The sequence below is a fragment of the Enhydra lutris genome, unplaced genomic scaffold (assembly GCF_002288905.1).
Source record: "Enhydra lutris kenyoni isolate GAN:26980312 unplaced genomic scaffold, ASM228890v2 scaffoldscaffold17, whole genome shotgun sequence".
In the NCBI taxonomy this organism is placed as follows: Eukaryota; Metazoa; Chordata; class Mammalia; order Carnivora; family Mustelidae; genus Enhydra; species Enhydra lutris.
The window spans coordinates 38,674,861-38,688,833 of NW_019154101.1; the positions used below are offsets into that span (position 1 = coordinate 38,674,861).

At 34.0% G+C, this 13,973-nt stretch overlaps 1 protein-coding gene across 8 annotated transcripts in view; it reads right to left on the reverse strand.

The window, feature by feature from the left end:
* The window catches only part of LOC111147525 (SNF2 histone linker PHD RING helicase), an 88,233-nt gene that overhangs the window by 41,730 nt on the left and 32,530 nt on the right, over window positions 1–13,973 (reverse strand). For all 8 annotated transcript variants that reach the window (XR_002640638.1, XM_022503586.1, XM_022503585.1 and 5 more), the window contains exons 14-18: window positions 13,391–13,512; window positions 6,179–6,267; window positions 4,470–4,562; window positions 2,458–2,565; window positions 1,347–1,489 (exon numbers count right to left, since the gene is read on the reverse strand). Coding sequence is in view for 7 of the 8 variants with exons in the window: in XM_022503586.1 (XP_022359294.1) it covers window positions 1,347–1,489; window positions 2,458–2,565; window positions 4,470–4,562; window positions 6,179–6,267; window positions 13,391–13,512 (555 nt within the window). In the remaining variant the exon portion in view is untranslated. The remainder of the gene's footprint in view (window positions 1–1,346; window positions 1,490–2,457; window positions 2,566–4,469; window positions 4,563–6,178; window positions 6,268–13,390; window positions 13,513–13,973) is intronic.

Consider the following 13,973-nt stretch of genomic DNA (forward strand, 5'->3'; position numbering starts at 1 on the left):
AAAATATTAACTCTCCTAGGTGGTAAGTTATACATTTAAAAAAAATTTATTTTAGAAGTGTTTGTTACTTTCTATTTATGTCTAATGTTTCTAAGAAAAATATGCGTAATGAATGACTTATTTTATATTACCTATTTGTCCTTTCATAACGCTGGGACCCCCAGACTTTTATTAGGGACTATGTTCTCGTATATAAGAATTTGCAACTTTTAAGTAGTTTCTATGTGATTTAAGAAAAACAACTTCAAAATAACTTTAAGATTTTCTTATCAGCAGATTCCACAATGCTGACAGAACACATCACTATTTAGCTTTAAAACTGGATAAAATGAATCATGACTTAAATGACGACTCATCCTGGAATGGTGACTCTTCGGTTAAACAGAGAAAAAGGAAGTGCACTCAAGGGTATAATGTACTCCATATACCTCAGACATGAAGCCTGTCAAGTTATATGGTGAAAACATGATGACTATATATCTAAATTAGCAATGACACATGGAAAATCTAGCACATCTTTTTAAGGTTTTAGCAGACATTCAGAAAGTCTTTTGAAAGAATAAAACACTTTAAAATATTTTAAAGATATTCTTATGCTGAATTTTTCACTGAAAATCAACATTAATCCAAGACCTTATACTGGGATGTGATCTGAGAAGCAATAAAAACTCTCTCTCTGTCCCCTTCCTGGAATCAACAGTCCTGCCACGATACCTCAAGTTCCCACATTAGACTGACATTCCTTTGGGTTAAATAACTGCAGATACTTTTTATAAAGAATAAGTTTGGTCTTTGGGAAGAATTATTCACCATTTATACAATAAGGAGCAATAATCCAACTTACCTACAAAGACCCTGAAGAATGATGAGGGTTGATGAGAAGAAAGAAAGATGGGGGAAAGAGAAGGTAACTCTACAACATAAAACCTGGGCCACTGTTGTGCTATGATGCTTAGCTCGTTGGGAGTGAATTACACAGTGGAAGCATAAATGTCTTACCTCAAGGACAACTTTCTCCGAAAACAAAGTCTACTTCAAGACTTTGCGTACAGTTGGCTTTGGTGTATCCAACAAAGATAAAATAAATATTTTATCTTTAAGCAGATTAAAAAAAACACTAAAAACGAACTGTTTAAAAATGACTAATACACAGAAGAAACAGTTTTCTTCTTTCAGACTTATAGATACCTAATGTTTGTTTGAAATGTATTTTTAACAATATGTAAAATCCAGATGTTCATAACCACAATATGTTCTGACAGTTAACTGTACCTCTTAACATCAAATGATCTGAATATTTGGGGTCATTACTCATAAAGTTATCCTATTTTGTACTACTTTCTTACTTCTCTGACATAGAAAGCTTGCCAATTTGTTGCTTGTAGTTGCTCGTTATTTCATTTCGCACTCGCTGAACAAGTTCCTCATCAATAGCAAATTCTATTGCTCTGTGGATCACATTCAGCCACCAGGGAGAATTAGAATAAATCTGTAAAAAAGACAACAGCTCATCAATTCATGTTTTTTCAGTGCTATGTTTTTCTATCACTGGGAAAGATGTTGTGAAAGTCAAAGGAAGCAATAAATGCTAGTCTCGAGGGAATTATAACAGTGGGGGACACAAGTGGGGGAGACACACTCTATATAGAATGGGTGCGTATAAGTTTTGCATACATAATTAAAAAGAATACCTGTTGCCTGACTACTGTGGATGAATGAGAATTTACTGTATACATATTCGTGTAACACAGTTGTGCTAAAAAAATACATTACCAAAATGAAAACTCGGTATTCACTGTTTATATTTGAAAAGGTGAGAGATCTTTCTCAGCATAATAAAGACATCCTGCTAATCTTCAACTAATTGGACTAGATTCTACTCAATAATACTCTATGATTACTAGCAAAATTATATGCCTGAATACTAAATAATGAATTACGAAGAATAAAGTGTGGAGTTACTGGTTAAAATAAAAAAGGCAGTGTGTTCTATGGTAGCCTCCTCTTTAGGCTTGCTACTGATTTCATAAAAGAGAAATTTTAGAAATGACAAAAAGCACGTACCCCATAAGAAAAATACCGTGTTTCTAATGTTCTAATATCTTTAAAGAGAAGATTTTGGAAACATACATATCTAAGATCAACAGGAGGTTACAGAAGTCTTTACTTTCTTCAAAAGACAACTTATTGTCTACACAAGATTAGAGAAAACCCATCATAGCTTAAAAAAAAAAGAAAGAGAACAACTTCCAAATAGGTAATTTATCTATACATCTGTTCATTCAGTTAACAAATGCTGTGAACAGCATATACATTTTTTATTACTGGACAGACACCCTCGTAGGTGCTATGAATCCCTAGATGAGTAAGAAAGTTCAAGTTTTCCTTCAAACCAAGACAAAATCCAAAATGCTATATGGAGACAGACAGGTAAGAAAAGTCGTTCTGGGGGTGTACCTTCCTCTGGAGCTCCCGTATGGTCTGCTGCACGGGCTGCAGAGCCTGCTGGGCTTCAGCAACTTCTGTGTTACACTTGCTCATATAATGCTCTCGCAGCTGTTTGGCCTGTGGTGAAAAAGGAAAGAGATGTCAACTTTCATTCTAGGCCTAGAACATAATTCACTATAATGTTGTAAGAATAATGTGGTATATTTTAGATAGGTAAAGCTACTTAACACAGTTTAAGCACAGAGTTCCATAAGGATACTGTCAAGAACATGAGAGCCAAGCTAGAAATTCCCAAGACAGATATTAAAGAGACCACATTTACTTGTTAAGTAACAAAATTTAAGAAACCCCAAGGGTCTGCTTCCTAAATTTCTATCTAATTTTTTAATTTAAAAAAAGGGGGGGGGAATGAGAAGAATACCAGTATTTCAAAGCATGAGGCAAAGCATCTTTTAGAATTTGTCTTATTTAGTTATTACAACTATTTGGAATTACTTCAGTTTGAAAATAATACTTGAGAGTATATAGTAACATAGGTGTTGTGGACATGGGATAGTGGGAGGAAAACCAGAAAGACTCCTGAACAGGAAATTCTAACCCCTCCACTTAGAGATGGGTTGACCCACATGAAATTGCCAACTCTAGATCTTTGGACTTACAAAAAATTGCAATTTCATGAGGTTCAACAGAACAGCTACATCTCTTTGGACTAGCCATTTTACTTCTCTAGGCTTCTGCTACTGTATTTGCAAATGTGGTGGCTGAAGTAGATGATTTCTTGGATCTGTGGTTTCATATTCTTTGAGACAAAAATGATAATGTGGTCCTCCTTGGAAATCTATCCACCCAGTGTGACACATTTTTTCTTTCCCTTCTTCCATGATGCATTTTTCCTTTTCCTGTCACAACCTTCCAATTAATTTTCATTAAGATTCCTTGGCTATAATTATTTGGTCATTAGAACTATCTACTAATAGACTGGACAGTCTCCCAGAATTTCCTGTTGCTGAAGGCATTTAAACAAGTGACTGATTTTATGTAAGATTAGATGCCTGCCATGGGAATGAGATTTCACTGAAAAATCTCCAATACTCAGGGGCACCTGCATGGCTCAGTTGTTAACCATCTGCCTTAGGCTCAGGTCATGATCCCAGGGTCCTGGGATCGAGCTCCAGTCAGGCTCCCTGCTCAGTGGGAAGCCTAGTTCTCCCTCTCCCACTCCCCCTGCTTGTGTTCTCTCTCTCTCTGTCTCTCTCTGTCAAATAAATAAATAAATTCTTTTTAAAAAGTATAAAAAAACCCCTCCAATACTTAGACTGTCATCTAACATTAAGGAAGGGCTGTAAATACTTATACAATCTCACTTTGTATCTTAATTAAAATAAAAAAGGTCCCACTTACAGGTTAAATTCACTTTAAACATATCTACTATTCTCTTGATTTTAGTTTCATCATCTCTGACTTTTGAAAAGGCAAAAATCCATGGGGGAATTAGCACAATATGCTCATTAACTATTTACAGTGAAATGATTTACACCATCCTTTCCAATGAGGAAAGACTCACTGCAGGACGAACTTCTTTGAGAGGACCTAAGAAATACCACCAACACACCGAGTTTATTTCAGCAATACATAAAAAGGTGGAGGAAGCACAAAATGTTTTATTTTTACTAAACCACATCTTTTGATGAGATCAACAAGTTCTTTCTTCCTTTCTTTTTCTATGTGTTCCTTCCTTTTTTTTTTTTTTCCTATGTGCTGCTGGTTACCAACAGCCATATCGATAGAAGCAGTTACCATGTAACTGCAAGTAGATCACAAGAGAAGCAAAATAACATGGAGTACTGCAATTCTCTCCTATCCAAAATCACCAAAGCAAAATTTGGAAAATAAAACAGCAGGAAAACATACAATTACTTTCATTTAGATGTTGAATGCCCTAGGAAATATTAATGATATGAGGGACAAAATCTGGAAAAAAAAAAAAAAATCCTTTACAGACAGAATAAAAAAATAATTACCTCTTCCTCAAGTCTGCCATCTCGTAAGGTAGGAGGTATTCCTGGGTGTTTGGCTACCAACAGTTCCATCAAGTTATGGGTAGCATGAAGTCTCTACAAACACACAAGAGGCAGTAATTTTGAGAGCTAATGCAGTGAATTCTAAAGGAAGAATCTACTATTAATATGGCATACAGAATACTAACACCACGACAAGATCAGATCATTGAAAACTTTTCCTCTAACACAATTTGAGTACCACCTCCTCAGAGAAAACCAAAACCAGTTTCATAGTAAAGGTCTTAATTCATGATGGCATAAACTCTCTTCAATTAAAATACACTGTCTTAAAAAATATTATGAAATATGTCTACGCATTTAGCTGAATGTGTAATATAGGTATATTTCTTCTAGTATATGTGCTATTGTCTATATAGGGAACTATGATTATGCCAAGTAAGTCTACTGAAGTAGAAAGACTGCCCAGACTCGACTGATTCCTCTCCTGGGAAATGAGTCTGCATAAACCTAGCAATGATGATAAAAATAAGGACATTAAAATACATCGGAAAACAGCTATGACCTGGATCTGTTGAACTTAATGGCTGAAAAGGGGAGAAGCTAGAGGTAAAGATGGTTTAGGAAAAAGGAGATAACTGCATCTATTTGGGATAACCAGGCTTCTCACTATGATACTGAATCTACAGCTGATTTAGAGGCTTCCTCTGGAATCAAGGGCTGTGAGGAGAAATAAGTAATTTCCATCTGATAACTTGACTCTTTACCTGGGAAGACAGCTAAGGGCTAAAGGATAATCAGGAAGAGAGTTCTGGTAAGATCTGATTTGCTGCTAGTGGTTTGAGACTATAAAGGTTTACTCCGTCTGGCTATGGATTTCAATGAACCTGTAAATGACACTATGGAAACAAAGTAGTAGAAACTCCACTCCTCTTCTCCATGTGTGCTTGTGGAACAGGACTTCTGTTGCTTCCTGAACACGGTGGTGGAACACACTGTGGAGAACACCTGTCTCTTTCTATCCCCTTATATATTTTATCCCCCAAAAAACCCCAATAGAGTGGCTAATCTTACTGAACAGAACCAAACATTCAGTGGGCCATGGTTTACAGTACACAGGATTATTAAAACCCAAAGGAAGAAACAGGCTGACTGCTTACTCTTCACTTCCGGACTCAGGCATACTGGACTTAGCTGTCTTCTTGCCCACTTTTCTACTTCTGCTTCTTTTTTCCAGGAGCCTGTTACATTTCTATTTCTGCTTTCTTCCATGAGGCAAACACATTTGCTTAAGACTGAAGGCCTGACTTCTGTAATCCTCACCCATACAGAATGTAAGTAGGCTTGTATTTAATTTTCTTCTCTTTCCCCCAAACATTCCTACTAATACTCGCTGAGGCACATGTGAACATGTGGGTCCCAAGGTCTTGATTGTGTATGATAAAGAAGTTCCATCAAGGACTCAAGCCTAAACTTAGGAAGATTAATAAAAGTGGTCTTTATTTACCATTTAGCTACAGAGCCTTGTGTATGTGATCCACTGGACAGGACTAAGAAAGAAAAGAAATTCAGTACTTAAAATAAATGTTATAATTCAAATATCCAGATTTTCCTAAGAGACTTCCAAAAATTAAATGAGAAGATCATCATGAAAAATTATTTTGTAAAAAATAAATAGACTATATACTTGAAATTGTTTAGCGCTCACTTACCTGGAGTGAATCCGTTTTGAGTTTTCCTTTGTGTTCCTCAGATGAACGCAACACTTCCCTGTACAGCTCTGCTGCCAAGGCGTACTCACCTGAAGAATTAAAATGTATTTAAAGCAAAAGAAAGCCATATATTTAGCTCCCAATGTGATCTAGTAATCGATTACCTAGAAATGTCTACTGTAAAATATAACAATGATTATACCCAACTATTTTTAAAAGAAAAGGAATTTGACTTGTATTGATATGACTGCACCAGTAAAAAAGCTGATGATTAACTCCATTTGCTAATTCCATAGCATAGAACACAAATCAGATATACTCATGCTTTAATATTATACTGAAAAACAAACTGAATAAACTCTTTTTAGATGACTTTCTTCTAACTGATGTTAAAGGGTGCCAATTAGTGGTCATTTTGATGTTTGAAATTAAGAACAATTTTATAAATAAATATTCAAAACACTATGATCAACCTACATATAATTCTTAGATAAATAATATTCTCTTTTCATAACTATCATACTTATAAAAGATGGTAAATGACTAAACTATAATATAAACAGTTGAATTTGAACTATTCACTCTATCTTTTTTAAATTTTTACTTAAAAAATACATGCCTTCTGGGAAACACATAAAAATAGGCATATTCATTAAGTTTATAAGCTTAAGCCAAATTTAGAAATACCCATTCTTTGCCACTTGATGGCACTAACATTTCCAAGTAAATAAACAGTACTGAATTTGATACTTACCAAGCAAATTTTCTCAAAAAAATATGTGCAGAAAACACATTGTACCAAGTTGGAATAATACTATGTTTTTAAAACCATAATCAGTGAGGACCTTAGAACATACATTATATATCATACATATATGTTTGTATATAATACAAACAAATCCCTTGAGTTTGCAGTTTATTTTACATTTCTTTTAGAAGTCAAAAACCACAAATTTCTCTGGGCAACTAATTTCTTTAAAGTTTTATCAGGTAAATTACAAGAAAATTGGTAAATTCTCTCCGTGACAACCCAAGCAGAGTGGTGGATTAATAATCTTCCAAAAGAATTGGAATTTATCAAAAAATGCCTTTCTAGTTCCAACAATATAATGCTAAATATATAAATTTTGTGAAAAGTGTAGATATAAAGAAGCATTTGTATATATGAAGTTATAAAAGTGCTTAAAACTGTACATTATGAAATACTTACAAGATTTTAAGAACTATATTCTACTTAGTGTTAGAGAGACTAAAATAAAATTATCTAAACCAAAGCTATTAAAGATTTTAAAGGTAGATTTTATAAAAAGGCACATTTACATCAGTAATTTCCTCATTGTGCATAAGAATGGCCCCAAAGTCATTATGGCATAAAAGCTATAAAACTATGCAATCTTATTAAAAATGCAGTAATAGATGAGTAACAATAGACTCTGTTGAACAGAGTACTCAATGATTCATTAAAGTTTCAAAAACATAGGTTTAGTTCAGCCAGAAAAGTTATCAGAAAAATTAGAATAAATTTCTGCAAAGAATGAGTAATTCTAAAATAAAGGCACTGAGCTCATTGCAAGTTTATTATAAAAGTAAGCTGAGGGGGGCGCCTGGGTGGCTCAGTGGGTTAAAGCCTCTGCCTTTGGCTCAGGTCATGATTTCAGGGTCCTGGGATCAAGCCCTGCATCGGGCTCTCTGCTCGGTGGGAAGCCTGCTTCCTCCTCTCTGCCTGCCTCTCTGCCTACTTGTGATCTCTCTCTCTGTCAAATAAATAAATAAAATCTTAAAAAAAAAAAAAAGTAAGCTGAGGTCATGGAAATGAAGCTAATGAGTAAATGAATAGAAAGATGGCTGTACAATTTCATACTCTCGATATCAGTGTATGAATGAGAATTCCACTTGTTTCTACATCCTTGCCAACATTTAATATGTTTAATTTAAGCCATTTCAATAAAGGCATATAGAGATGTTCTTGTGGTTTGCATATACTTAATGACTAATGATGATGATATTTTCACATGCTTTTTGGCATCTCTATACATTGACTGAAATCTGTCCATTTTGCCTATTTTCCTTGTGCTGTTGTCCTATTATTGGTTTTTAATAGTTCTTTTCATATTCCGAATACAAATTCTTTCTCAGTCTTGTGATTTGCAAATATTTTCTCTATTCAATGCCTTATCTTTTTATTTTCTTAAGAATGCCTTTTGAGAAGTAGAGGTTATTAATTTTTTAAATATTTTATTTGACAGAGAGAGAGAGGCAGAGAGGCAGGCAGAGAGAGGGGGAAGCAGACTCCTTGCTGAGCAGAGAGCCCAATGTGGGCCTCGATCCCAGGACCCTGAGATCATGACCTGAGCCGAAGGTAGAGGCTTAATTCACTGAGCCATCTAGGTGCCCTAAGAGGTTATTATTTTGATGAAGTCAAATGTATCAGTTTTTTATGGACTATGCTTTTGGTGTCATCTCTAAATCTCTACCTAATCCTTAATCACAATATTTTTTTATCCTTTGTGCTTTTCTCTAAGTTTTATAGTTTTAGGTTTTAATTTTGGTTTACTATCCTCTGTATTATGAACTTTCTATATGGTGCAACACTGAAGTTTTATTTTTTTGAATAAAGGTATCTAATTGTTCTAGCACCATTTACTGAAAACACAAACTTTTCTTCACTGAAATACTTTTGTACCTTTGCCGAAAAATCAAATGAACATAAAATAGTAAGTGGGACTCTTTCTGGACTCTGTTCTGGTCCATTGGTCTATTTGCTTATCTTTATGTCTATGTCACACTGTCCTGATTATTGCAGCTTTAAAATAAATTTTGATCCCGGTAGTGTAAATCTTCCAATTGTTTTATGCTTTTCCAAAGTTGTTTTGCCTATTCTAGGTGAATTTCAGAATCAGCCTGTCAACTGCTATGAAGAGCCTGCTGAAATTTTGACTGGAAAATTCTGATTGCATTAACTATGCATCAATTTAGGATGAATCAGCATGTTAACAGTAATGCGTTTTCTGATCCATGAACATGGTATTACGTAGGTGTTCTTTAAATCTTCCTCAGCAATGTTTGTAATTTTCAATGTTTCTGTGAATTTTCAATGTTTCTATAAACATCTTATACATCTCTTTTCAAGTTGATGCTTAAGTATTTCTTATTTTGTTTTGATACTACTATGAATGGCACTGTCATAATTTCTAACTGTTCATTTCTAGCATATAGTAGTAAGATAATTTTTTCTTAAAGATGTTATTTATTTATTTGACACAGAGAGACACAGCAAGAGAGGGAACACAAGCAGGGGGATGTGAGAGGGAGAAGCAGGCTTCCTGACAAGCAGGGAGCCTGATGCGGGGCTCGACCCCAGGCCCCTGAGATCATGACCTAAGCCAAAGGCAGTGGCTTAACCCACTGAGCCACCCAGGTGCCCCAAAATAAATTTTTATATACTCTTCTTGTATGATGTAACTTCTCAGAACTCACTTACTAGTTTTAGTAGTTTTCCTACATGGACAATCATACTGTAGTAAATAAAGACAGTTTTACTTTTTTTCCTATTCAAACCGGTAACTTTTATTTCTTTTGTTTTAACAGCACTGGAGAGAATTCAGGTACAATGTTGAAGAGAAGTGGTGATGGGACATTCTTCATTGTCCATGATCTTAGAAAAACATTCAGTTTTCAACCATTAAGTATAGCATTGCTGTAGATTTTTTATAGATGTCTTTTATCAAAGTGAGAAAGTTTTCTTTGATACCCAGATTACTGAAAAGTTTTTAATCAGGAATAGATGCTGACTTTTGTCAAGTACTTTTCCTACATTTATTGAGATGTTTGCAAGGTTTTTCCTTCTTAGTTGTTAATTTGGTGAATCATATTAATTAATTTTTGAATATTAAGCCAACCCTGCATTCCCAGAATAAATTCCACTTGGTCATAACGTAATTATTTTTATATATTATTGGATTCATTTTGTTAAAATTTTTTAAAAATTTTGCATCTATGTTTCTGAGTGATACTGGTCTATGGTTTCATAATCAGGATGATGCCTCAAGATAAGCTGGAAATTATTCTTTCCTTTTTAATTTTCTGGAAGAGTTTATACAGATTTGATATTTCTTCCTTAAATGTTTGGTAGAATTCACCAAGGAAATCATCTGGGCCTAGAATTTTCTTTGTGGTTAAGTTTTTTAGCAATAAAATTAATTTCTTGAATAGATAGAGTGCTATGCAGGTTATCTATTTCCAGTCAGTTTTGGTGGTTTGCCTTTCTGAGTAAGCTTTGGTAGTTTGTACTTCTAAAGTATTTGTTTACATAAGTTGTCAAATTTCTGCCATACAGTTGTTCATAAAATTCTTTTATGATCTTTTTAATATCTGTACACTCTGTAATGATGTCACCTCTCTCATTACTGATTCTTGGTAACAGTAATTTGTGTCATTTCTTCTTCCCTAAACAGTTTGACTAAAGGTTTATAACTATTGATCTTCGCAAAGAATCAGTTTCTGATTTCATCGTTTCTCTCTACTGGTTTTGTTTTTTGTTTTTTGGTTTTTTTTTGAAGATTTTATTTATTTATTTGAAAGACAGAGATCACAAGTAGGCAGAGAGGCAGGCAGAGAGAGAGGTGGAGGCAGGCTCCCTGCTGAGCAGAGAGCCCAATGTGGGGCTCGATCCCAGGACCCTGGGATCATGAACTGAGCTGAAGGCAGAGGCTTAACCCACTGAACCACCCAGGCGCCCCTGGTTTTATTTTCTTTTTAATTGATTTCTGCATTATCTTTATTATATTCCGTCTTTTGCTGACTTGGTATTTCATTTGCTTTCTTTTTTTAGTTTCTAAAGGTATAAGCTGATGCCAATGATTTACAACTTTTTTCTAAGTTGGTGTTCAGTTTCCCTTTAATTACTGATCAAGACTCTACAATTCTCAATGTTATGTTTTCATTTTACTTCACTTCAAAACACTTGCCAGTTTCCCTTTTGATTTGTTCTTTAACCCAAAGGTTATTCAGAATTATTTTAATTAGTTTCAAAATATTTGGGGACTTTCCAGTTTGACATCATTTTCTTTCTTTGACATCCAATTTAAATCTAGTGTAGTCAGAGAATGTATTTAAGACTTGCATCCTTTTAAATTTTCTGAATTGGTTTACAGCCCAGAACATGCTTTGTCTTGGTAAACACTCCATGTGCACTTGAAAAGAATATGTATTATTTGATGGGGTAAAGTGTATTTTAACTGTTGACTATGTCAATTGGTTGTTAGTGTTGAGTTTTCCATGCCTCTATTTTGTCTTCTTGCTCTGTCAATAATTGGAAGAAGGATGATGAAATCTGACTATAACTGTAGTTCTGCCTATTTCTCACTGTAGTTCTATTGGTTTGTGTTTTATTTTGAAGCCTTGGTTTTAGGTGCATAAACATTTAGGATTATTTTCCAGTGATAGAATAACACTATATCCTTGGAGTATTCTTGCCTGGTGGTAATATAGTCACTCCAGCTTTCTTTTGATTGGTGTAAATATGGCATATCTTTTTTTATCCTTTCACATTTGAATCTTTAAATAAAAAGAGGGTTTCTTGTAAATAGTGTATTATCACACATTTTTAAAATCCATTCTGAAAATCTCTGCCTAAAGGGGCATTTAGACCACTGCATTTAATGGGACCACGGATATGCTGATATGGGTTTAAATCTACTATGTGAACATGTTCCCACAGTACCCACTGAAATGGGTTTAAATCTATCTTGCTGTTTGTTTTATATTTGTCTCAGCTGTTCTTTGTTTTACTGTTTTTTCTTCTTTAATAATTTTTCATTATTACTTTTTAATTCATCTTTTAGATTATTACCTCTTTTTGTTGTGTTTTCAGTAGTTGCTTTAGATTATATAGCATATATCTTTGATTTGTCAGTCTACTGTCATGATACTATGCCACTTCATATATAGTGTAAAAACTTTACAACATTAGATGCCTATGTGTTCTCCTCCCAGATATTGTGCTGTTATTGTTCTATACTTTACATTTTCATGTTATAACTTTGTATGTAATATTCATTTTCATAACATAACTTTGTATTTCTTCATGTATTTTTCTTCAGAGACTTCAGTACATTTATATCACATTACTTGAAGTTATCTATACTCTTCCTGATGCTCTTTTCAAGTTTTTCAGTCTTTATTCTGTTTTTCATGTTGAATGGCTTCTATTGCTACTTTATTCTTTAATTTTTATGATTTTTTTTCTCTACAGTGTCTAACCTATTATTAAGTGTATTTTTTTATCAAATACTGAAATGCACATCTTTAGAAGTCTAAAATAATGTTTCAATGTCTCTATCTAACATGCTTAATTTTTTTTTTTTCTCTTGAGGCTATAAAATACAGCTTAATGATTCTCCTATTTATGTGGCAAGGGTTTTACTAAATGGTGCTCATTAAAAGAGCTAGTTAAGTATCTTCTGCTTTGGCCATTACAAAATAACAGGGAATATGAATTTACCCTCCTTTCTGAAACAAGTAAAATAACATGCAAAATATATGAAACAACAGACTGTCACTGGACATTAGGCAATAAAAAGTGGTAATCCCTGAGAGATGAGAAACACCAATTAAACATTTTTCCATGAAAGATTCCCTTTTAATGTGCTTAATTTTGTGCATAACAGTAAAAGTGTAACTATAACCATACACATTGTGTATTTGTCTCTCTCCTTGTTAAAAATTTAAGCTCCACGAGATCAAAGACCTTACTCAGCTTTACTGTATTATTACGAGATCGTAACTGGTACAGAACACTCTAATGTGCACTGAAAGAATGAATTTACAAACATTATTTTGTAAATCCATGACTAAGATGCCCTGAATGTGTCAAAATTGAACCATTCTTCTATTTCTAAATATTTTGCTTGATTTCAGTTGTTCACTACTACAGACTTAGGTTAATAATTTATTGCCAAATTTTGTTCAAAACCTACTTTCCCTAATCAACAACAAACTTCTAAAGTGGAAATGTTTGGTGAAAGCATATGTAAACTTTGAAAGTTTTTCAAATGTTCAGCATAAGTACTTTCCATGTTTTTAAACCTACCTAAATTAAGATCAGTAGTGTGTGAGACTGTCTTTCTTCAGGGGATTTTGATTTCTACTATAACTAATCTGTCTCATTAAGTATTTAGAAGAATCAGAGATAACAAAGCAATCACCTTCTACCTTTAATGATGTGGATGCCTGCTAAGCCATTGAGGGCACAAACTAGTTGCCGATGTGCTTCTTCACATTCAGTTCCACATTTCTTCTGCAGAGATGTCAGCAGCTCTTCCATTGTCATGGTGCTAAAAGAAAAGGCAGATTGTTCAGAACTGAAAAGAAAATCCTAGATTAGAGTATTTCATCACATAAGATCAAGAGTATCAGACTCTTATACAGTCGTTGTCTATCCTCACATCTTTCTCTTCACCTCCATTTTTACCACTATCACTTTTAACTCAATTACCTCTTACTATTTTTAGCGAGCATTCTATCTGATACCATCATTCCTTCCTTTTTCCCCATTCAGTCAATGGAGAAGAGAACTACAACATTTTCCTAATATATGAAGTACAACATGATATATTTGAAATAGTATGGGTGTCAGAAGGTAAGATTGTGAATCCCTAGTATTATAATTTAATTAATCTCCATGGGCCTGAATTTCTTTTTATCCATAAAAAAAAGAAATACTTTTCAAGGATCAGATCATATGCCATTTCCACCAAAAGGCTGTCTAACATGAACCATTTACACAGCAATTATT